The sequence below is a fragment of the Centropristis striata genome, chromosome 15 (genome assembly GCF_030273125.1).
Source record: "Centropristis striata isolate RG_2023a ecotype Rhode Island chromosome 15, C.striata_1.0, whole genome shotgun sequence".
Taxonomy (NCBI): Eukaryota; Metazoa; Chordata; class Actinopteri; order Perciformes; family Serranidae; genus Centropristis; species Centropristis striata.
The window spans coordinates 8,395,090-8,420,942 of NC_081531.1; the positions used below are offsets into that span (position 1 = coordinate 8,395,090).

The 25,853-nt window shown below is 39.1% G+C and overlaps 1 protein-coding gene across 1 annotated transcript; it reads right to left on the reverse strand.

The window, feature by feature from the left end:
• Positions 1 to 1,293: 1,293 nt before the first annotated feature.
• Positions 1,294 to 23,936, reverse strand: ints2 (integrator complex subunit 2). The gene is made up of 25 exons (XM_059352285.1): positions 23,577 to 23,936; positions 21,744 to 22,052; positions 21,398 to 21,536; positions 20,957 to 21,059; positions 20,108 to 20,221; positions 18,827 to 18,957; positions 17,783 to 17,953; positions 15,405 to 15,625; positions 14,777 to 14,902; positions 14,478 to 14,549; positions 13,727 to 13,841; positions 13,178 to 13,246; positions 11,905 to 12,039; positions 11,620 to 11,796; positions 10,836 to 10,950; positions 9,994 to 10,098; positions 9,237 to 9,401; positions 8,154 to 8,355; positions 6,619 to 6,744; positions 5,366 to 5,567; positions 4,879 to 5,163; positions 4,194 to 4,301; positions 3,791 to 3,896; positions 3,307 to 3,483; positions 1,294 to 1,971 (listed from the first exon to the last, which is right to left on the reverse strand). Exons 2-25 carry the CDS (start codon positions 22,034 to 22,036, stop codon positions 1,790 to 1,792), a joined length of 3,639 nt encoding a protein of 1,212 aa, XP_059208268.1. The 5' UTR covers positions 22,037 to 22,052; positions 23,577 to 23,936; the 3' UTR covers positions 1,294 to 1,789.
• Between the last annotated feature and the right edge of the window lie 1,917 nt (positions 23,937 to 25,853).

Genomic DNA, 25,853 nt, shown 5'->3' on the forward strand with positions numbered 1-25,853 from the left:
GATGCAGTTTTCTCCACCAGCATTTCATCCCTGTTTCGGACTGTATTTTAAACCTTTACACAACAAATGCATAAATTATGCAGTAATTCTCCATCATTATTTCATTCCTGCATGTAAGAGGATTTTAAAACAGAACTTTATGTTACGAAAAATTGGGAAAATGTAACTGTGCAGTTGACAACATTAACAGTCCAAATTGTTGAATGCTCAAGCAGGAATGTGGGGATATCAGCCGTGTTTTCTCAGTGATAAGTCACTTTGTAAAAGCATAGGCTTTACATTTGTATTTATCGATTTATTTCAATATATTTCAAGTTATATTTACTTTGCGAGACTGTTAATATCCTGAGTAACTAATTTTGCACTTGTTATGGAGTCCCTCATGTCAATATAGTACATATAGTACAAGCCACCAATGTAATTTTTGCATTTATCTTTTGTAAAAAATACTTTTTCTCACTGTTAAATGTACTCAACACCATATCTCTAACAGAAATATTCTGTAATATTTAATGGTAAAACCTTTAATGTATGCGGCATTTATAAAGTATTTTCTTGTCAATTATACGGTAGAACAGGGTTTCTTTTGATGGGAAAACCTTCTATTTATACAGTAAAAAAATTGAATAAAATGGCAATCTTAAACGTGAAATCAACAGTGGCAATATCTCTTTATCGTAATATTAAAAAAAGGTTCTACCGTATTTATGATGGTAAAGTTCTGGCAACCACAGCTGCCGGGTTTTTTTTACCGTAAAAACAACAGTTTTTTTACTTTACAGTGTAGGTATAATAGTACAAGCAATAGAATACTGCGCATCATTTTATAAATCTTACGTTTGTACGTAAGAGTGAAAGTTGAAGATATTATGTTTACCCTCTAATCCAAAATTTCACTTTTAGCATGATACGTAGCCTACAGGATCTGGTTTCCTCTCACCTGCTAACTGGAGGATACTTTTCAGAAGCCTGACATTTGTGTTTAAAATGTAATTTTTCTTTATTGATCTTATGTAATATTCTAATTTTCTGTGACAGTTTTGTTTTCATGATCTGTAAGCCAGAATCATCAAAATAAATAAAAAATACAGGCTTGAAATATTTCACTCTATGTGTAATGAATCTATATAAGAGTTTCACTTTCTGAAATAAATGACAAAAAATCTTGAACTTTTTCACAATATTCTTATTTTTTGAGATGTACCTGTAGATTTCAGACCAAGGGAAAGATGGGCACAACAAACCTGCACCAAAGTGTGTCCTATTTATATCAAATACACTTCTTCAATAAAATGGTTTCATTGTTTTATTACAAACAAACACAGTACAAAAGCTCTACACATTATTTCAAGGCAACATTTTCCATTTTCCTGTCGCTGAGAAAAGGTTACTTACAGCTTAGAAAAATATGCCTATAGAGGTCAATAAAATGGACCCATGTAACATTTTCGGTATTTTACTATCTACAAATTCTGGCAGAGCACACAAACATTTTCAAACAAATTGCAAATTATGAATTATTTACACGGTGTCAAATGGTAAAGAATGGGTTTTTCAGTCCAGACTGAACAGAGAAGAATGGATATACAGTACATGTCATCATCATGTGCACAGAATGAGAGTAACCCACAACACTTTACTGTCAGAAAGCCTTTGACAAAAGTTGACATCAGTCTGAGTCCATTTGCTAAAGTTTAACGGATGTGTGCTGACAGTCAGCCCTCTCAGGAGTACGAGTGTCTTTCAGAGGCAGTGTTCAGAGTTGTTGGTTTTGAGTCCTGTCCTGAGTTTATAGTCCATGAAGGGTGGAGCTGATGATGTCCATGAAGGTGGCCTCCACACAGTAGCAGAGCTGGACATCAGGGTCAGCTCCTCCAACTTCCTCTGCTGTCCTCTGGGGTAAAGTCAGCTTGGATGCACCTCCTGCTGGAGCCACAGTCCCCTGGGGCTTTTCTTTCAGATACTGGAGGCCTGAGGCAGGAAAATGACGTTAACGATTAATGATGTTAATGATGTTATTATTGAAACACTGGTAGAGCTTTCTAATTATACTCTTTGTCACCTGTCTTCTTTACATTATACTGATTCCATCTGATCCACACCAAATACAGTCATGAAAAAAAATTAGACCACCTTTGTTCTCTCTAATATCTTGTTCATTTTAATGCCTGGTACAACGAACGGTACGTTTGTTTGGACAAATATAATGATAACAACAAAAATAGTTCATAAGAGTTTAATTTAAGAGCTGATATCTAGACATTTTCCATGGTTTTCTTGATAATAACCAAAATCATTATCAAGAAAACCATGGAAAATGGCAAAATATCAGCTCTTAAATTGAACTCTTATGAGCTTTTTTTGTTGTTATATTTGTATAATAATTGACTGTATATTTAGCCTTCTTCTAGTATCCTTTATCATATTCAATGTCCACATAAAAAAATGTGTAAACATCAAGGCACATGCAAAACTTACCTCCTTGCCTTTGCTTCTGAATATCAATTTTCAAAATGTGCACGCTACATACATAATAACCTATAAGTATGTAGTTGACCTGAGTCAATCTGCAAGATCAGTATTTAAAGCTGATCAAGGTTTTTTTTTGTTCCCAACTGGATGAAATCTGACACACTGGATGATATTAGGGTACATGGATTGAGCAGGCCAAAAAATATAAAGCATGTCTAAAATTGCAGGTACACAGGTTAAATCATTGCCTTTGGTGCTACCAGCCAGGTGGAAAACTAGTATTGAAAGAGTAAGAATCTTGAAGGAGATCTTTAAATGATTCACTTTCCTGTTTTCATAGCAGTGAACTGTTAAAAAATAATGATCTGAACTAATTTAGATTAGCTTCATCAAATCTAATGCAGGCCCACTTTTAGTGTGCTACATTGTGGAGTAACATTAAAATATTGGATGGAGACTTAATAAATGACTCAGACTGGGTGCTATTTTACTTTTCTTTATTTTTTTAATTATTTGGGATATTCCAATGTGTAGGCAAATTACTTATTAGCTTGTGGCAGTCCCCACTATGCCAAAATGTTTGTGTTTATGGATCCATTTGAGATTTTTTATATTGATTTATCTCTTCTATCTCTCAGTCTGTCCAGACTGCCAACGTTAGTACAATTTGTTTTATGGTCAGTGGTGACATCAGCTGTAAATAAGGGCACTTCTGGGACACGGGAGTTTCTGTAAATCTTTTTCGAAGAAGAATTCACCTAAACATTGTGTTAGGAGCTCAGTCCTTGATTTCCTTAATGATGTAACAAATAAATTGCGTCCGACTATACTTACGGGCAATAAGAGGGTCAATGTCCCTGGCTTTGGTGGCAACATCGGAGGCACAGACCTGGCCCACTTGTACCAGCAGGGCTGCGACATCATCATAGAGCGGAGGGAAGGCCTGGCAGAAAGCCACCAGGCACGGCAGGATGGGCATGAAGAAGGAGAAACGCTTGGGACGAGTGAGCACTAAACAAGACAGAACACAGACAAAGACACACTAAATACTGTGGCTGGCACACATTACGTAATGGAGAGAGAATGCTGCACTAACAGCCAAAGGCCAGATGGTGGCAGCCATATATAGGGATAGAAATATCAAGACAACAGCTGATATAATGCAAACAGAATACAATGTGATTAAACAGTGTGAAGTGGGTCTGGTGGAAGCAAACTCAATGACTGAAGCAGGTAAAATAAGTATGATGAGGAAAGGAGGCTACAATCAAAAACATGATGTGAGATGTAAAGAGCAGAAAGTGTTGAGTTCACTGACCTGTGAGGAGGGTGCCCATGACACTGATGGCCAACCTGGCCACACTGAGGGACTTTGGTAAAGCGTACTGTGTACATAAGTACGACAGCAACTGAATTGCAAAGATCTGTGGACACACACACACACACACACACACACACACACACACACACACACACACACACACACACACACACACACATTTAGAACGGCAACACATTTTTCCCCCATATATATATATATATATATATATATATATACGTTGCAAATATGCAAACACCCAGTAGAGAGTGCCCAATAGAGCTGCTTTAAAAAAACATGTAAGTGAAAGGGAGGCTCTGGCACAAGCCCAGGGCAAGGGATTTAAAGCCAGGAAAAAGAAGGGAGATGAGAGGGGAAGGGAGGGGAGGTTGGGAGGCCTCACCTGCTTTTCCAGCTGGGGCTGGGCCAGCAGCTCTGGGATGAAATCCAGACAGATATGGATGGAGGGGATGCCTGCCACAGTTAGAGGCAGCAGAGCTTGAGGGTAACCCTGACAGAGAGAGGCAGGAAATATAAATCTTATGATAAGAAACAAGAATGATAGGGGATGAATTCACAGTCAACTCAATCAAGTGGTAATTTAAGCACACAAGTACTTTTATATTAAACATGTGTGTGTACACAAACGCACACAGCAGCTTTCTACTTGGCAGTGTGGACGAGGGTGGATTAGTGTGACAGAGGGAGGATTGGTTTGATGAAGTCCACCATATGGCCGTCAGCTACTCCTGGGAGTGCTGCAGTCACTTACTACTTATGCCATGGCAGAATGAGATGACTAATGGGGTCAACATGACTTGGCTCTTTTGAAAAACTGACTCAAAGGTATTTTCAGTAATGTGGCACTATCCACTCAGCTCATCACACAAAGGGTATTTGCATGATAACATTACTTTTAATGGCTAAAGGTGGAGGGATACAGTAACATCAAGGCAGGCAGGAATTCAATAAGAAGCGTGAATGTCATAAAAAGCCTCTTTCACGTCTGTAAACCTGCCAACGCTGTCACAGCACCACGATGAATATCAAGCGTGCAGCCCACTTCATCTCCTTCCTTGTTGTGTTACCTGAAAGTGAACCAACTTGGCAATGTTGGGGTCGGCAATGAACATCTGATGCAGCAGACAACAGATGAGACACTGCACCTCCCTCAAGTCACTGAGCAGGCCTCCCTCTGGCGATGCGGCGTCCTCCACGCCCCCCCTGGCTTTCGGCCCCAGGCTTTCCTGTTTCGATTTCACTGGCAAGGGGCCCCTAATGCCACTCAGCAGGCTCTCTGTGTTGGCCCCCAGCTGCTGCTCTTCGGAGGTTGGCAGACACACTTCCAAGAGAATTTGGACTGCTGCGCTGTCCTGGGGTTAAACAGAAACAGGTGGTTAACATTGCTATGTGTTAAAGATCATCTGTTATTTTTTTTGGGGTGGGGCGAATTTCATGCCACATTATTTCTGCATTCATGCTTTACCAAACCCTCCATGACATGAAATTGGTATTTTTTTAAGAAGTGAAACCTGAGTGTGTTAGACAGACAAAGTGTGATTGTGGTTAAAATACCTGCGCAGCTAAAAGGGCATTTTTCAGCTCCTCCCTGGTGACCTCCGGTGTATCCGGCTGTCCGGGGACGCCCAGGTTAGAGACCGTCTGGCTCTGACGGTCAAAGTCACCCGTCTCCTTCAGGTGGCAGTGTAGGTAGGCTTTTGAGGCCAGCAGGTAGCCGTTCAGCATGTGAAGGACAATGTCCATCAAAGGAGGACACCTGGCAAAAAAATGTAACCTATAGTTTAGATTTTTACTGAATATACTTTAACTCAAAAAACACCTTCTCTGTCCATTCTCTTTGTCAGGTACAGGTCTGTTTGGTACATGTGTATCTCAATAAATTAGAATTTCATAGAAAAGTTAATTTATGCCAGTAGTTAAATTAAAAAAAGTGGAAAAAACACATTATATAGATCTATTACACACAGAATTAAACATTGCATGTCTTAATTTATTTAATTTCTTCTAATTAGAATGATTATGGCTTACATTTAATGAAGACCTAAAATTCAGTGTCTATTTTTTTTTTTTAATATTACAAAAGACTCATTTTAAAAAGTATGTTTAATATGGAAATGTTGGCCTCTGAAAAGTATGTCCATCTATATGCCCTCAATACTTGGTTGGGGCTATTTGACTTAAACTCCTGGAAATTGACTTTTCCATCATATTCTAATGTATTGAGATTCATCTGTAGAAAAATATTACAAAATCTGAACATATTCTGACACACACTACATACAACCATTCTTATACATAAGGATATAAATGCAAGTCCTTTGTGTGGGTTGATGTGGTGTAAATATCATCATCTGTCCCCACAGACTATACACATGCAGGCAAAAACGTATGACCACAGGAATGTACATGCCAACAAATGTGTGAAATGGTCTGTGTATGCAGACATCTAATGTAGCATAAACAGAGTGCTGTATGTTCCTATATACGGCCCTTTAGAGCAGCCATTCTCAACCTTGGGGTCGGGACCCCAATTGCGAGATGATTTCTGGGGGTCTCCAAATCATTTTGGAAAAAATATAAATGCACAAAATCAATATTAAATTAAATAATTTCAGACAGGGAGATGTTTTAGTTGTTGTCTGCTTCATTATTTGTCCAAAATTCGTCGAATCAACTGAGTTTGTCTGATATGAACTGTGCGCTTGAGATTCTGTTCAGTGAGCACAGCGGACAACATGCATGTTAAATTGGGGGTCGCGACTCAAAAAGGTTGAGAACCACTGCTTTAGAGTATGTCCTGTAGTTACCTGTACACCCTCTGATCACAGCGCAGCACAATGAGAGGGTCCACCATCAGGTCGTTCTGAGTATACCTCTGCTGCCTGAGCAGCTTCGCTGAAGGCTGAAGGGCGTTTACTGTCATCACCCATAACCTGCAACACACACATCACTTTTAACTTTCACTCATATATCAACAAATATTACAAATTGGAGGATATACACTTCCTCGTTTTTTTCTGAAACTCAAAAAATGTAATTTAATACTGAGATGTCAAACATTAGAGGAGTCTGACGTTTGCAAAGTGACAGCACATAAATAAACATTATGACACTTTTTAAAGGATAATGGGAAAATTGCTGGTTGACAACAAATATCGTACAAAAATTAACTAATAACAATGCACTTATCACGAACTGTCCACATTTCTGCTAAATGGATTTGCTGAATTTTTTGAAGAAAAACACTTAGATGCTAATAAAATATGATATGAGGCACACTTCAGTAGGGGTTTAATTCAGTTACTCACAAATTAGCCTGTGGCAGCATTTCACCCTCAATCTCTTATCAGACCGATGCTAAACTATAAACAGCAGGGTACTCTTGGAGCTTCGAGCCTTCCTGCAGCTTGCACACTGGCATCAATCAGTGGATCTGTGTGAAATTTGACACTGCTGCCCTCCTGCTGGATTCACCAGAGCCCAGCCCTCTGCAACATTCAATACTATGAGAGGGAGTGAGGAAGGGGAGAGGGGGGTAACAATCCCTTACATCTCTCCCTCATGGAGTCTCTCTTAGTTTTTCCTGCCCTGAGCTCTTCTTATTACAGAGTAAAGACCCCCTTTTGGATCGATAGGATGTCTGCTCAGAGCTTCGGTAACTGTGCTCCTGTGGGCCCTGGGGCAGAGTGAGGGTCACCCTTTTCTGTCCAGAGAGTTCACGCAGGCTGACAGAGTTGTTTGGCTCAATACCTCTGATCTATACACACAATAATCATTGAGCAAGCTGCCTGGGGTTAAGGGCAACAACTGTTGTTCCACAGGTCTCCCTTTAATCCATTTACAGAGTCTCACAGCAACTTTACACAGCCTTGGGAGAGAAGACTCCAAGTCAAGTACTACTGTTAACCTTTTACTGAAAATACATACAATTATACCGTAAATCTAGCCAGCAGGGAAAAAAAAAACTTCGTATATTGATTCATATACATATTTTTCTTTTTCAAATTAAGTTGTTTCCTATTAAAATGACCAAAGATCACAAATTCTAATAAAAGAGATACTTTTTTGGAGTTTTGATTGATTTTGAACCACAATACTAAAGTGATGCCATTCATTTAGTATCAAGGCTATCAATCAATACTAATCATCAATACTAATACCTTAAGACAGATAATATGCCATTAGACTTATTAATTATCTGGATTTTTCATTATTGCACACGGTAAACAAATTGGATTTTAGTTACCACAAAGTGTTATCCCCAGCGGCACTGTCACTTATAGCTGTCACAGCACATTTTCTATCCTTTGTCACAACATTTCATCACGTCCAGAGCATGTACCTGCGGGGCATCACAGTGTTGAGGCCCATCCAGAGCTTGTTAAGGGTCTGCAGTATTTTGCGAGGCACAGCGGGCTCCAGCAGCAGAGCCATGCTGGCTGTGAGGCCCTCTGCATAAGGGATCAGGTCCCCGGGGGAAAGCAGCGTTAAATGCTCCAGGATCCGCATCAGCCTGGGAGAGCTAGACGGTAACTTCTGGAAGGCTGCGGGGAGATGACAAATCGCTAAATTAATCTTCAAATTCGAACCAAATGTTCAGACTGAAATTAATAGAAACCACAGATATACAAACCAAAACATCTGGAGGATCTATTAGACAGTAGCAACATCTGGCAAACACATTTGTTTTGACTTAATAGTAAGGAGAAGAAAAATAAAACTACATGATCCTTTAAACTTAATCCACAAAAATAGTCACACTACAGAATGAAAAAAGATACTTGATCATACACTGTACAGTGACTGTTGCCCTGCTCACCCTCTACTGGTGCCAAGCCCTGAGAAGCAGATCTATTTTCTGATTCTTACCTAATGTTCTTATTCATTATCAGCCTTTCTTGCCATCACTATGCTGAAGAACATTGCAGTGCAGATGGAGCCTTAAACACAGTTGTGATCATTGCATAAAAAACCTAAATATCAATTTGTAAAGGTGTATATGCATTAACCTACATAATGTTGTGAAACTGATTATCTATTACACGTTTGCATTCTGTCAAGGATTTCTACCAAAGAAAAGCCAATTACAGCATAATCCTGTAAACCTTGAAGGATTAGCCATTGAGATAAGATTTCAGTTGGATAACGGCTTACATCTGTAAATGTATTATACAATATTACCGTCTCATTCCTGTTCCACTCAAGACTGTTGACACTACTCTCTCACCTATACAACCCTGGCTCCTAGCTTACGGTCGCTGCTGCTGGTTTATTTACTAAGGTCTTTCTGATTCACTTTGGCTACTTTATTACAAAATGTGTCTATTTTAGCAGAAAGGCATGGAGGCTCCAAATTCAGAACTACCATCCGTGACCTTCCACCCCAAATCTAGTTCTTTTCATCCCTTATTCCCACTCTGCTCACCCTGGTGGAGCTGGCTCTGAGTGTATCTGCAGGTGTTGCTCGGGAGCATCATCTTCCTCAGCAGGGGCAGAGTACCAGTCACCTCCTCCTCACACACCCAGTCCTCCACTAGACACAGGTGGGGGTAGTTGGTGGCCAGCAGCCTCAGCAGGGCAGAGTGCAGACCTGCCAACAGGGAAGGAGGTTATTTGTCCGTTTATTTGCCACAAGAATGTTGTGTATTTTTATTCCATTTTTGTGCGTTTTTCCTCATTTATAAACATAAAAGTCTTAGCCGTTTTCAAAACGGAATAATCACTCATATTTTTTCTCCACTGCCCACAAAAAAGCAAACATAGGAGGGTAAAAACAAACATTGGAAGCTTTCAGTTTTCCAGTAATTGCCAGTTTGGCCGACATATCTGTTATCTAACATATTTAAATCTCTCCAGTCATAATGTCTGGTGAAAATAATTCCCATTGAACTGAACGCTTCACTGCTGCAGAATGGAAGTGAAATTATACTAGCCACAATAGGTTACAGTTATTTTTTTGGTTTGTTTTCAAAGAGTTTTATTCTATTTTACTTTAATCTGACACCACAAATGCTTAGAAACTTTTTAAAGAATAGGATCCACACAGACTACCTGGGGAGTCATGGACACTATGATATGTATTGCAGGGTTCATCCCACAGTCTAAGGTATCTAACATATTTATTACCATACATTAGAATAAAATGTGGATATAGAAATGTAATCAAATGTTAAATGTCTCACCGCCCAGCTCCTGCTGCAGTCCCTGGGCCTGGGTAACCAAATACTTAATGGGGATCTGGTCCATCAAGGCTGCTGAGTAGGACTTTGGCTTTCTCTGCATCAGGGCTGAAAAAAAGCGAAAAAAGGGGTTTGAGTGAAGCAAAGAAACTATGAGATAGGAAATAGAGAGGGTGATAACATAAAGCAAGAAAAGGACAAGACAGAGCATAAGTGTTTTATTTGGCAGTGTAAGGACGCCAGAGCCGCTGCGCCGAAGCGTTAGAGGAGCGGAGGTGATTTTTCATTGACGTGGGTTCATTACCACTGCTGATGGGCTTCATTACTCCTTTCTTGAAGGCTGCGGGAGCACTTGGGTAAACACAGCAATTAAAGAGATGGGCATAAACTCTCACATAAATCTGGCCTAATGAAGGGCAAGAGGAGAGCTCGTCATGGGAGAGAATAAACACTGACTAGGCTAACTGCTAATGCTCAATCTAACCTACAGCTGTCCTAGTTAGCTCAGCTCCCGCAGCCATTGTACTTGGCTCTTTGTCAGCCCTCCATTTATTCTCTATGAGGCGGCCAACATTCAGTGCCGAGAGAGAAAAGGATGAATGACTGCACATCCAGAGTGAGAGCATCTCCTACAACTTAACAGAGGACAAAAGCTGCCTTTCTCCTCTCACTGCCTGACAAATTCCCTCCATCTCACATACAATGCCTCCTTCAGTGGAGGAGATGACAATGGGTGCACTTATGACAGGCAGAAGAAGAGAAAATAAGAAATAGAAAGGAAGTGAGCCAACAGCACAGCGGGAAGCCAGGAACAATGCAGTGTAATATGGGACACGTGTGCATACCCAGTTGTTTGGTGCTCGCCAACAGGTTCTCCTCATAAGACAGGATGTAGTAGAGGATAAGGAGTTGGGTCGTGATGGAGTAGCGTTGCCGTCCTCCTCGACTACCGTCCCCTTGCTAACCAACAGCAAAAAAGAAGCAAAACAACAGATACAGGTTAGGGAGGGGCAGAAAAATAGAGCTTTGTATCATCAGTGAGTGTGGGGATGGATCAATATAAAAGATTCATCAGCAATATAAAACCTGGATGCTTTGAGTTTCCATTAACTTTGACTTCAACTTTAAAAATAACTGCAGTCATTATTATCAAATTGATGTCATAAAAATAGTGTTTGCAGCAACAAACAAGACTTGCTTTGAAATGCAAATAGGTTTTGAAGACAAAAAAAGATCTAAAATTCAACACCTATGTTTTGATTTTAATAGGGCTAAAACGCATTACAAGTAGTCTTATGTGTTTACATATAATCCATAACTCCTGTGCTCTGATAGCAATAAACAGGTATTTTATCTAAAGATCAGAAGCAATTGCAGGGATATGTACAAACGGATTAGGGATAGAGTTTTGGATCAACTGAAAAAGAAGCGGAGATATTAAAGGCAGCATTCTCTAAAGTGCTATTGAAGAGAGGTAACTACTAGGAACGTAAGAGAAAAAAAGTTGCCTTCAAATACTCATAACACATAATGTTCTAAATCCTCGATATAGGGTATTTAAAATTAATAATATGCCACAAAAATGTTTTGCAGTCCCTGTGAAGCCCTAAATGCTGACTGCTGACTCACCCCAGCAGAGCTCTGGAAGACATTGAGGATCTCCTGCTCAGTGATGGGCTGGTTGGTGGCCTCTGGGTTGGCCTTGGATGCTGGAGTGAGGATGGAGTTGATATAGGCGTCGATTAGAGGAATCAGCTGGGTGTGGATGGGGGTGGTTGTCTCACAGAGCTGCCGATAGATCCAGTCCTGGAAGATGCACACAAAGACAGCACCAGAGGGGAAAAAGATTATTGTTTCAAACAGAAATAGCAGGTAGTCATCCAGTCATCAATGAGCTGTGTCGTGCACATGTACCTTGATGGACACTTTGTGCTTGGTGAAGGCTCGGCTCCGAAGCAGCTGGTAGATACAGTGAATGGGGAGGAATCCTGTGATGGTGGCACTTAAGTTGTTGGTCACAGCAACCCTCACCGCATGGGCTGTAACCACCTACACAGCACAAATATAACACAAGTTATCCAAAAAAGCAACAATGAAAACAACAACACAGAACTACAAATTCTGTATAAAATGTGATATTATCGTAGTAAGAATGTGCACAACTTTTAATGTCATTCATTTTTTCTTGATCCTTCACTAATAAGATCGGTGTACAGTAATAAGAATAAATTTGATACATGCAAACATGACTTATTACATCATGCATCAAGTACATACAATGATGTAGGACTAAGCATATGAAAATATATGAGACTTTATTATCATGAGGTATCTATCCCTTTAATGTATTTGGCTGCAAATCAGAGACCACTGAACTGAATAAGCCAAAAACATCTTATTTTTTCTATAAACAGTTTAAAAAACTGAATCTCCTTATAACATATAAGTATGTATATGAAGATTATATATACCATGATAGAATCACCTCGACAGAGATGTGTTTCTATTACCAAAAGAGCACACATCTACTAGTACCACACCACAAATAACAGATATAGAGATCATTTTAATGTCCCCTTCAAACATAAGAAAGAATAAAGTAAATATTAAAGCTTATTAATGTGCCTCTTCTTATACAACTAATTCTACAATTCTACAATGTAATTTAGCAGTCGCTCTTATCCAAATATTGAGGGTTAATACAACACAAGCAAAGATGAAGTTAAGAAACATAGCAAGAGTCGGTGCCATGGGTTAAGTTAGAGTCCATTAAGACGTAAGTGCTTTTAGGTCAAGTAAACTAACTGAACTGCAAATTATTACATTTTGTGATTATTCATTTATACAGGGTGTTAGACATTTTTGTTTGAGGGCCTGATACTAATATTGATGTAAAGCAGTTATGATCACAGGTAATGTAATGATGTTTACTAAACATAATGTTAGCCAAACCTGCTGGGTAGTATTAAATAATGTAAGTGTAAGTGATTTATTGCCACTTTTACAGGGAACATTTCTTTTATTTTGACAAGTTGTTAAATTAAAACCTTGTAGATTCCTGAATTTACAGAAACTCTCAGGGGAAATAAATGAGCGTTGTTGGGGATAAAAGCCTACACATACATAGAAATAAATCATGCAACACTGGGATCAGCAGAGGGAATAATGTGCATAAGGATTCATGTACCTGTTCTGTGAAGATCTCCTGTGTGAAGATTGTCTTCATCTTGCTTAAAGAGCTGGGCTTGATGGCAATCTGTACAAAGTTGAACAATAGCAAAAAAAAAAAAAAAAAAAGACAAACATCAACAACAGTAGGTTTACTGTGAGTGAAACAACCTGCAGGCAACAGTGCTGGTATTTTGTAATTCCCTCCTTTCATATTTCATAAGAAATATTCTACATGGCAGCCGCAACATTGAATTGAGAGGATTGCCCTCGGGGTGGAAACAAACAGGCTCTAAATCCAATTACATTACACATCTTAGTGGAAAATACACTGAGACAGGAAAACTACTTAGCACACAGGCAGGAAACAATAGTGCACTTAATAAGTAATAAAACAGCAAATTGGCCACAGGGTATGGAGTGTCTTGGTAGATATGTGCATGCTGCAAGTGTTTCATCAGTGATATAGTCGTTCTATGCACCACTGCTGCAGTGGAGGAGTGGGGCCAGTAGCTGGTCAGTCAGACTGATGTATTGATCACTGCCTCCCTCCCACCTACCACCTTACCTTCATCCCCAAAGTAGAGCACACCAACTCAATAATGGAGCTGAGCTGGTTGCTATGGAAATACATGGCAACCAGTAATAGCATCTCTCCAAAAGAAGCAGATACGCCTGCAGCACTGTAGGGAGGAGGACACACATATGCATGCAAGGCAAGTGAGAAAAGACACTTAGACTTGTCGTTAATCCTGCATTTTACAGGAGAGAATTTTCATAAAGTGATTAAGCTAGTTGCATTAAACACACACACACCTTCTATCAGCCTGCATCCCTATAGTCGCCCCTAAAGTCACTTAACACTGTGATGATTTATACTTTATGGAGTAGAGTCACAAGAAAACACTCATTCATATGCATTGCTGCAGCTATAATTTGTAGTCGAGACAGGCCATATTTACTTAGTTTTAACATACAAACTAAAGCTTTGCTGAGTTTATCACTGCATATTTTAACAAAGAACTAACAACTGCAGAGGGAATATCAATTTCCTTCAAATAGTGGACATAAACTCGGCATACACACACTCAAGTATGTATTCTGACATTGATTTAACCCCTTTCAACTCGTTAATTAACCTCTACTGCTCCTTTAAGTCTGTGAGTATTGTTGTTTAACCTTTTCTCCCACATTTGTTATTTAGTGTCTATAAACTCTGTTGCTTAAATGCTTTTCTGCAAACACTGTTCACACTAGGCTGACTGGTGTAACAGCAGTAAGTAGCATCCTAAGCCTGACTATAAAGAGATTCTCCTTACCTCTCAAAGTATTCCTCCTCTTTGATCATCCAGCTGAGCCACATGACCATCAGCTGCTCCTGCTCAGGAGTGCTAGACACAGACACACACACACACATAGATGATAATGTTAACACTTGATACAATAATGTGACAGCATTCAATTCCAAAAGATACAGAGAAGACATCTGGCAGGCAGCGTGCTTTGGCAGAAAATCTAAACTCAAGACCACTATTAGCTAAACTGGATTCACTTTGTATTTGTGTTGTGCTATACAAAACAAAGACTTTTAGGAGTCGATAAGACTAGCTTTATGTACCTGACCAGAGTAGGGAAGGCCAGCAGCTTGCAGAAGGACAGAGAGACAAAGCGAACACCGGCAGGAGTGGCCGGAGGCCGGCTGGTCATCAACTGCAAGAGCTGCTCTGCCTCTTCATCTGTGGGTCTATAGACAGATCACAGTGAAGATATTATCTCAAAGACATCAACTTTACTGGAATTAGACTATTACTTTAAACACATTCACTGACTGGAACATTTATGATATACAGTCATGGAAAAAATTATTAGACCACTGTTTTCTTCAATTTCTTGTTCATTTTAATGCCTGGTATCTAGCCATTTTCCATGGTTTTCTTTATAATAACCAAAATCATTAAAAAATAAATAAAACCATGGAAAATGTCTCTTAAAATACACTCTTATGAGCTATTTTTGTTGTTATCATTATATTTGTCCAAACAAATGTACCTTTACATGAATAACGACAAACAAGGGTGGTCTAATATTTTTTCCATGACTGTATGTGCTGGAATAAACAAAGCATTCACAGTTAAAAGCAACAGGAAAAACACTTACTTTCAAATCTCACAAGTTTAAAAACAATCATATACACATAAACATTGTGATCACAGACACATCAAATATTTCATATCAATGTGTCCTACCTGAGGCCGGCGATGCCCATGAGGGCACAGTAGAGTCGGAGCAGAGCGCTGGCCTTCACCACATGCTCCTCTCGGAGGCCAGAGTACCCCGCGCCGGCATCCCCTTCCATGTCACCGTTGTTGGGCATGTGTGTGCTGCGTGATCGTGGCAGGATGGCGACCAGCTCCAGCAGCAGCTGTCTGCGCATCTGCCACAGCACCGAGCTGCTTTCTCTCTTTCGCTGTCAGTACAAAGACAAGAACTTGAGTCTGCTGTGGCCCATCGAAGTGCTTACATCAGGGCACCAAACCAGTCAATGTTTGACATTTTTCCATGATAAATCAATTAAATCAATTAATAGATTAACAAACTTGTCAACACATTATTTATTATCAATCAACTACTTGACTCATCATCTGAAGACTAATGCAGATGATAATGCACAAAGCAGACAAAAGTAAATATGGTAGCTACATTTGAATATATTTTCCCAATGCTACAGAGATATGTTTCTACAGAGCTAAGGGAGAGGATTATTGTAAAACATTATATGGGGGGAAAAAAATCAAATGATGACATTTGCAGTGAAAGGCTGATTGTGAAAAGTATCCATCTGTCTCCATAAACTGCCAAAAAGGCTCGTAGATGGAAAGATACATTTTATTTATATTTTTATTATATATTAAATGTTAGCTAAAATTTAGGACAATTCAATTTAAGAGATGACAGTTGACAAAGACAGAGAAGAATGGAGGTGGCATTAAAAAATGGTCCCATGCTGGGATAGGGAATGCATTATGTTAGTGAGAGTCCTCACAAGAACAGAAGGAGAAACGTGTGTGTGTGAGAACAAGCCCATACTTTTTTAACATTACATACATGCACATCAGCAACTAGTGCTGTACAAAATGTCTTTTGTTCTTTTTAAATTTGTACCTTCTGTTGAGGTTAAGGAATTAAGCTTTGAATGTCTTTGGTCATATTTCATGACGGCATTCACCTAAGAAAAAAAATAAAAATCCCCGAACAGAAGCCTCAATTTTAATAAAGCAGTCTTTTTTATTAAATCAAGTATGAAAGTAATGACGACCTGAGTCCTGAGTACCAAGTGAATGCAAGAACATAATATGATCTCTCTTTTTTTAAACAACTTAAGCAATTTACTATAATAGTGTATTTTGTTGTTATTGTGGTTATATTACTGTAATTTATGGTGTTGTCAGACTGCTGCTAGACTGCCCTGTTGATACAAATGAGGACTTCCCTTTGTGTGCGGCAAGCAGGAAGGAAACTGTTTTTCAACTGAGGTGAAAATGATTTTGAAATGCTATAAGCCAACAAATATGGATTGAATCAGAATACTAACTTAGATTTAAAAAATATTAACAATAATAATAATAATAACAATAATAACAATAATAATAATGATTTTGAATTAATTCTGCTTTTGGACTTCACAATGCTATTGAGTTATTGGAAATGTTTGGATCACATGTGTCGGAAACAAAATCCTACACAGCCACCACTGGAAACCAATTAGTAGTAAATAGTACTAAACAATACCTGTATTATTAGTCTAATCTTTATCTGTAGCTTTACACAGATCAGGTTAACACCTAAGACCTTCTGATCAAAGTGAAATCATAAATCATGTAAACAAGCCAAAGACCATTTCATCCAACAGAGGCTTCAACATGGTATGACTTGTAACACGCTCCATGAGTACACCACATCTAGCAAAGTGGATCTTACTGCTCAGTCTTCTCTTTGTGAACTTACTAAACTACCTCTGCGCCCAGTGTTTGTGTGCGTCTAACTAAACAACATTAAATACAATACAGAATACTATACAAAGTGATAAACAATCTGGCCTCTCTTCCATTAAAATAGTTCATATCACAAGTAAATGGGAGGAAAACTAGAAACTCCTACAGAATTGACTGTGTGATACAGCATAGAGTAACTGAGTTTGGCAGATCAGCATTCTCCATCAGAGCAACAACATTTTGGAGCTCAGTACCTAGTCAAATAAGAGAAGGCCACACCTTTGCTGATTTTAAAGTGAAGATAAAAACAACCCAATCATGTTCACATCATACATAAGAACTAACACCTGTTGCATCCTAATGTTGCAAAATCTTCTCGCTGTTGCTGCTGTTGTTCAGTGAAGATGTACTGCTTTAATGATTTTACTTTCATATTTATCTACAATCTTTTGTTCTACTCTGTTTGAATTAGATTGTGCATTTTCTGTATATTGTACATTTTCTGTTATTCTTTGTTTCCTGCACAGGGACTATAGATAAAAATGACCTTGTAGCTAACTCTAGTACAGCTAAGAAGCTGTGCATTGTCCCTGTCAAATAAACACATAAATAAATAAAGCCTGGCCCCTCACCTGTTGCCCATTGCGAATGAACATGCTGAACCAGGTACGGACTTTGCTGTTGGTGCCCAGTAGTAGGCCGCTGACATAAGAGACGAGGGGGCTGACTGCCTCGTCTGCTGTATCTGGTCTATAGTCCAGAGTCAGAGCCACACCCAGACCAGGCAGGTGGCACTCCTCCACCTGGGAATACACAAAAAACAGACAGACAGTAAATTAAATTATCATATAAGTTAGTTATTCTTAAGGTATACGTTTTTGCTCAGCTCTACTATACATGATTCTTCACTATCCCTTGTCACTTCCCCCTGCATGTTGTCTGCTTTTTTGACCGTTACCAGGACATATTTTGGTAGAGTACAAGTCCTGCTGATGCATTCTTCAGGAAGGCAATGAATTTCTACTACCTCCTGGGGCCTCGTTCGATAACTGACCTTGTGCTGTAACCTTCTTGAGAGCGGGGGGGAAGCAAGAAGACAAATTTCTCCCTTCAGGGATAGTATCACAAAGTGTATCACAACATAAATCAGTCAAGACAAAATCTTTCTAACCTGTACGAAGTGTTTGTGTTAAATATTTAGAGAATAAAAAATACTGGCATAACACACCACGATGAGTCGATTCAATTAATTAATTAGATGTAGATGTTGAATAATTAAATGTTCTTATCATGTTTGTTTAATTACAACATCTCTGAAAATTGTATCATGTCCCTCTTAATTTCCTAAAGCTCAATGTGAAGTCTTAAAATATCGCAGCAAATCATTGTGAAAATTCAACAAAAATATCCTGTAACACAAACATTTTGTCATTAAATCATATCACACAAAGTGATGGGATGCTAAAAAATGTATTTCAGTGTATTTGGATTATTACAAGTATTACTTTTAGTTTATACATGCATAATTCATGTAAAAAAAAGCCAGAATCGCAGAATAAATCAGACATGAATGCATCTAGAGCAGAATATAGCAGCTGAGATGGATTCTCTCATCTGAAAAAGATAAACCCATGCAGGTTATGGAGTATTGTGATTATATTAACACTGTGACTGACCACCATAGCTCTGATGTTGAGGGCCTGTGAGGGGTTCATCTGACAGAGCTGCCTGAGGGCTTCAGTCCTGCGTCGACCACCCACACTCTCCTCATCCTGACGCTCTCCGTTCTTGATCAAACCTCTACAAACTGCAAAGACAGACATGTAAGTCATCTAAGTGAACAAACAGCAAATGTCTTACTTAAAATAAAACATCATTTGGACTATTGATTTGCTGAAAATGATACATTTTAATACTTTGTGTCAGGGGATTTTCTGCCTATTGGCAACATCCTCACTGAATTTGATTTTCTCACAAGGTTAGGGAAATAAAATTGAATAAAATCAATACATTTTAATGTTGTATGTCAAGCATGCTTAGTAATGTGATCATTGCCCGAAGGTCTCCACATTAAGGCTATCATTTATCTAATGTCACGACCAAGTCATGTTCTCCATAAATAATCTAAACCACAGGATCATGACTCTTTTATTTGCCTGTAAATACGTTTTAACAGCCATAACATGACAGCATTTCCACAGCTTTATCTCATATTTCTCGTACTTTGCACAGCTGACACTGTAAAAGAAAACTGTCTATGTTTAGCTGAGGCCATAGCATGCTCTGATAATATTTCTATCTCTGCCACTTTTGGATTTTTTCATAAGCCATAAAAAAGGAGCCAGTGGAGTAAGATCAAGTTACTGGCTCGTGTTCAACACGACAGACCTTGATGCTTCTAGACAGAGCCATTTCCCACACTTCACCCTTAGATCAATTCATTTCACTTTCAATTCAACGAAACAAGGTCTTTTTCCTGTAACAAAGGCAAAAGGATTCTTTAATGTTGACTGCTATGTAACACACACAGAAGCTATTGACTTAGACCTGACCCTCTGTGTGATAAGGAGGCACTGGAGACAGAGGGTGTTTTCTTATAATGAGTCTCTCAAAGCACACACAGCACACTCAGTGAACAAGAGCAGGACAATGATGTTCATCATCAATCAAAGACAAATATATACACCCTTGGGTGTATATGGCTTGAATAGAATAAGGGGAGGGGGAAATGGCTACGCTCAGAAAGAAAACATGTGATGGCAGCTCAATAGCAATTTGCCTATAAATATAATGAAGCTATCACAGAGCGCATCAAACATAGTGTTAAGAAAAGCCCTATTTATTCCACAGCAGGTACACTCACTCACCATATGAAGCTAGTACTGGCAATTAAACAGCCACTCTATCTCACATTATCTGCTGACAGCATGTGTAGTGTTGTGAGACAGATGAATTACCTTCATTGAAGCTGTCAGGGACATTGGCAACCAACAGACACAGAAACCAGTCTCCATTGCGGACATGAAGCAAAGCCTCGGCCACATCCACAATAGGGAGCAAAGAAGGCAGCTCTAAGTAAAAGACAACAGAAAGACATATTACAGAAATGTTTTTGTCAAGTGTTTCAGCGTAGGGCTGCTTGATTATGTTGGTCAATGTTGACATCACAATTATTTAAAGGAATCACTCATCAACTTTGGAAGTATCACCTATGAATTTAACTTTAAAAAAAACTTGTCTTGTAGTGGATTTTCTGAACTTTAAATATGAATCAACTGAAAAACAAATGGGAAAAAAGATTAAATAAATAAAATAAATATATGTACATAAAAAATAAATCTAAAATGAGAAATAAAAATATATTAGACCAAAATAAAGTAACTTAATGAAATAATAAATATGCTTGTCTATGTTTTAACAACAGTGCACTTTAACAACTAAACATACATATTCAATGTATGAAATTAATTGAAAAAAATTAGATCAAAATAAATTATATCAAATATGTTGTAGTGCACTGCAACAACCAACGGTTAAGTCTTAAACATATAGTCAACATTTTCTATTTTCTATTCATATTCCAGTCAGTAAGCCAGCAATAATTGAAAATAAAATTGATTTATCACACAGCCCTACAACAGAGGACAATATCAAGCGGATTATTTTCAGGCTGGCTTTACTGAAATAAATATATATAAAATGCAAATGTTTATTCATATACAAAGTCATTGTGTTCAGCAACATCTCACTTCCACAGCATCTTTAGGAAAAACTATTAGGAAGATTAAAAAAAAGAAGTTGGGTACCTGCTTGTAGAATGCAGAGGACATCAGCGACCTCATCCAGGTAAACAGGGCTTTCAAAGAGTTCAGAAGACTTTAAGAAAAACTCTCCATTTGAGTCTACCACCTGGAAAACAACCAGGGCATGGGGGGCAAGGGCAAATAGACAATGTGGATCAATCAGTCATTCAAGCCATCCAATGAGGTGTATCAAAGAATAATTGCAGTACAAAGTTAGTGTCAGAGCAGCTACCAGAAATAAATGGTTAAATGGTTTCAAACCAATTGTTAAAAAACCTTTATTCATCTAATCCAACTGAGCATTCTTTTCACAAATTCTTATTTTAACATGGTTATGTTATTCATTTCATCAGAAAAACACTTATACCATTTTCACCATTCGAACTACTTTCATGTTGTTAATGTTTTTGATTCATGTAATCATACAGGGACCTCTGCCCGTACCTTATTCATGATAGCCAACAGTTCACTGAGGGTCAGACGGAGTCTCCTGAGGGGATCACTGTGTTCAAACTCCAGGGTCAGACCGTGCTGCAGCTGTGACACCAGGATGCTTTCTCCGTTAGAGCCACCTGCCTTGTGCCTATTTGAATGGACGGTACATTGTGTATACTGTTAACATAAGAGCTGTCTGTGAGTTTTTGGAAAACAGTGACGATCAGTTGTATTCAGTTTTAAAAAAAAAAGAAAAAGAAAGCATTGTATGCATAACTTGATGAAAAAACAGTTGAATGGAATCATTACCAGACTTTTGCAACACTCATATCTTCACATGTAAATCAACATATACCTTAGTTGCTGTTCCTTTCGTGCATCCTGCTCCAAGGCATGAAAGTCAACAGACAAAAGTGCTACAATGGAGTTGACAGCTTCCACCCCAGAGAGCAGGCGGAGGATAAGCTTCTTGTCCTGTGCCCAGGTCTGGCTCTGATCTGCTGGAGCACATAAAGCCATCCTCACCAGGCAAGGCAGCAGCAGCCTCAGCTCTGGGTCACTTAGGGCAGCCAGGCGCGCCACATCCACCTTCTGCATGGCTTCAAAAGCATAGGAGCTGACAAACTGCAGCCCCGCACTGTCTGCCATCTCTCCGCTAGTTAACCTTGATGGAACAGGCATAACAGATTGTTTAAAGGGCAGAATCTATTGTCATTGAAGGAAATAAAGTGGGCAGTTTTTAGGTAGTATGTACGGGCGGAATTTTGCAGGAGGACACAGGGGACATGTCCCCTGCACTTTTTCAAAAGGCTGTTTTTGTCCCCTGCAGTTTTTAACGTCCTAAAGAGAAGCGTCAGGCACTAGGACCAAGCGGTAAACAGTCGCTCAAACTGAAACCTCGGATTACAAATGTGATTTTATCTCCATACTCATGATAATTGTGAAACTTAAGTTTTTTCCTCTATAACCATATCATCAAAATTGATGATTGTTACACCACAAATTGTCACACTGTTCATGTTATGCATCAATATATTGTCAGGTGACGGATAGTAGAGATGCAGAAGGAGATACAGGAGAAGAGGCTGGAGGTGGTAGAGCAGGAGAAGCTGCAGGAGATAGAGGAGGAGAGGCTAGAGGAGGTAGAGGACGAGAGGCTGATGGAGGTAGAGCAGGAGAAGTTGGAGGAGATGGAGGAGGAGAGGCTGGAGGCTACATGCTTCACAAAAGGTCAAATCAAAAAGGGAACAGTAAACTTAACAATAGAAACAGTAAAAGTAACAATAGAAAACTAGAAGAACTACTAGAAAACACAGTGAACTGAAAGAGTTTGAGCTTTATTAAAGATACTTGTGCCGTGTCAGTGTTTTACTGTTGACACTAATATTGGTAACACTTTACTCTAAGGTGTCTACATAAGAGTGACATGAGCGTGTCATAAACATGACATTGGATGTGTCATGAACATTAATGACACTTTGAAGTAACATTAATGCTCATGATACTTGTCATGTCATGTTTCTGACAGGCTTATGTGACTCTTATGTAGACACCTTCAAAATAAAGTGTTACCATATCTTGCTTAAGTCACAAAGGCTTGTTCAAAAAATTGCCTAAGTCATTTATTTCTCTTAAGTCACATCATTTTCACAGTGTTATTACTATGCCAATAGCCATCCTTTTTTACACCCTTTTGAGTAAAATGATCAATAAATGTCAGATGTTACACTTTTGGCAAGTTTTTTGTGTTTCCTGCAAAACTTCAGAAATGAGTTAGGCGATTATTTTAACAAGGTGACGTTAAATGCTAGCTGTCGTGGATAACGGCAACACTATTGGTGCTAATGCTAGCTAACGTTCCCATTGGGAAGCGTTAACTTAAACTCACACAGAATGTGCTTACCCAAAGTCAACACAATATCCTGAATAACGAATAGCATTTCGAAATGTATAATGTGTCTTTTTAATTCACAAGCAACATTGTACGATACGACAAACTCAAACTATTACCGTTAGCTAATAGCTAACTGGCAGCTAACACTCATCCACTGCCGTTGAGCAACTCTTAGCATGCTACTAGCGAGCTAACAGCTAGGCTAAGCTAACTAGACAGGCGTGTGCGGTATTCTCCGTCTCTATCGTGCAAACATTACATGTAAATACAATAAGTCGATGATAAAAAGCTTACCTGACTTATTATGATGATACTTAGTCTTTAAAAAAAAGAACTATCACCACCGAGGCCTTCAGACCTCGGGCTCTGTTGTGTGCCGTCAGCCTATGGGGGAGTCCAGAGCCAGTGACAGAGAAAGGAGCTTGTTGTTGTTGTTGCCGGCAGGTTTATGGAAATGTCTTTGTATTTGTAACGCTCTGTCTATTATGATTTCCGCATATCTACTTGTATCGTATCTTTGTCTACAGTGAGTACTATGGCAGTGTGACAGTGAGGTGACCGGTGTAGTCAGCTCCGTGGAGCAGCGCTGACTAACCATAACACTAGTGATGGGACACACTGTGCCGAGGAGTAGGAGCGTGTGTGAGAAATCCGGGAAGTCTTTCATGAAGCGCGTATCGAGTCCTGTTTCTTTAAGGGCGAGTGACGACATTGATGACGTTTGAAGCCTCGCTGGTTCAGGGAATGGTTTGAGTGTTGGCGTCAGGTTGGTGTGATATATGAACATATATAAAGCGCAATGGATCCCCGCAAAATTAGGTCCAAGCACAGTGGCAAAAATATTCTTTCTTAATAAAAATGAAGTCATCATCATCACCCCGGTATTCATAAGCACAATGGGCAACTTAAATACTGGAGGGGGCCACAATTTTTCATCGACACTACCATAGGTCCTCATATAGGACCGTGCACTTAACCAGATATGATGAAACTGCAATTTCAAATATGTTCTACATGTTCAAATGCATGTATAACATTATAAATAGGAATACAAAAGATTTGAAGCAAATAAAAAATAACTAATTATTGTGATTTATTTTTTTTCAGTGCAATAACAGTAGACCAACATTAATTGCAAGAAGTAATTTTGTGCATTTTTACACTGCACCTTTAAGATTTCATGCTCAAATGCATGTAGTTGTACTGGGGGCCGCTTCAAGTGAGGGTGCGGGCCATATGTGGCCCCCGGGCCTCCAGTTGCCCATCCCTGGTGTATATACTGGCCAGCCTGTTTTTTCAGCAGTGGCTGCAGACAGGGAAGGAGGACCGGAGTGTTGTACTTCCTCCGCTGACTGTCAGTGTACTATGTAGTGATGGCCAGATGAAGCCCCATGAAGCCTTGAAGCTTTTCATCCAATTGGTTCAAAAAAAGGTTGATTTCTCGAGGCTTCATGTGCTCACAAACCTCCTGCTGGTCAAAACCTTTATTGTCATTTCAATTATTTGTGATGGCCTCTTGTCTCCCTGCAACAGTGTCAACATGGGAATAATCACTGCCAAGAGCAGTTTAATTGATTGTATGTGGTTCATTCATTCATTCATTCATTTAATCTTTTGTGATTAATTTATGGGTAACGGTAAAAGTCTATTAATGTAAAAAAAAAAAAAAAAACGTGTCAGTATGATTTCAATCAATGTTTAAATAAATCCAATAGGACATGAGCTGTTTATGTTCAAACTGTTGGGGTGTTTTCCAAAGTTTATACAATAAGCGAGAATAATGTAGTAGAAGTAGAATTTTTGAGTTGTTCGGCTCCTTGGATAAGGGCAACATTTCTCCAAATAGTGACACCATGACTGTGTCGAGACATTTCTGCACCATTAATAACAAATGAAAGAAATAGATAATGTAGATATGTCTTGGTATCCCATCTTATCTCCAAGCTCTTGTGGTACGGGCTTTATATCAGTGGCGGACTCAGGCTGTCTGTGGGGCTGGGGTAATAAAAAATAAATAAAAGGGCACCAGCTGCAAGCAGTGGAGCACCAATGCACAGGAAGTTTTCTAGCATGGAGGGCAGCCTATGGCACCGCAACATGCTTTCTCATTTTAAAGGGCACCTTAGGGGGCACTTCATTGCATTTTCTTCACTGAAAGGGCACTATATCAGGTTTTCTCCATTTAAGTACACCCATTAGTGCAATCACGCATTTTCCCCAAATGAAAGGGCACCCATTAGTGCACGGCACCTAGTTTTCCTCACTCGTTTTCTCCATTGAAGGGCACTTCATGTTTTTTCATGATTTTTTCTACCATAAGGGCAGCCAAGAAGGCACTTCTGCAGCTTTTTTTATTTTTAATTGGGCCATGAAGGGCGGTCGTCAACCTTCCTTCCTCTCTGAGTCCACCAGTGTCTGATATACATATCTGGTGGTATCTGATTATGGTGCAGAAATCCATGCATTATACAATAAACAAAGGTGATATATGTGTTGCCAATTAATATACCACATCTACATTATATCATATTAAGATTTAATGTGGCATGGCAAGCTTGGGCTTGGTTATAT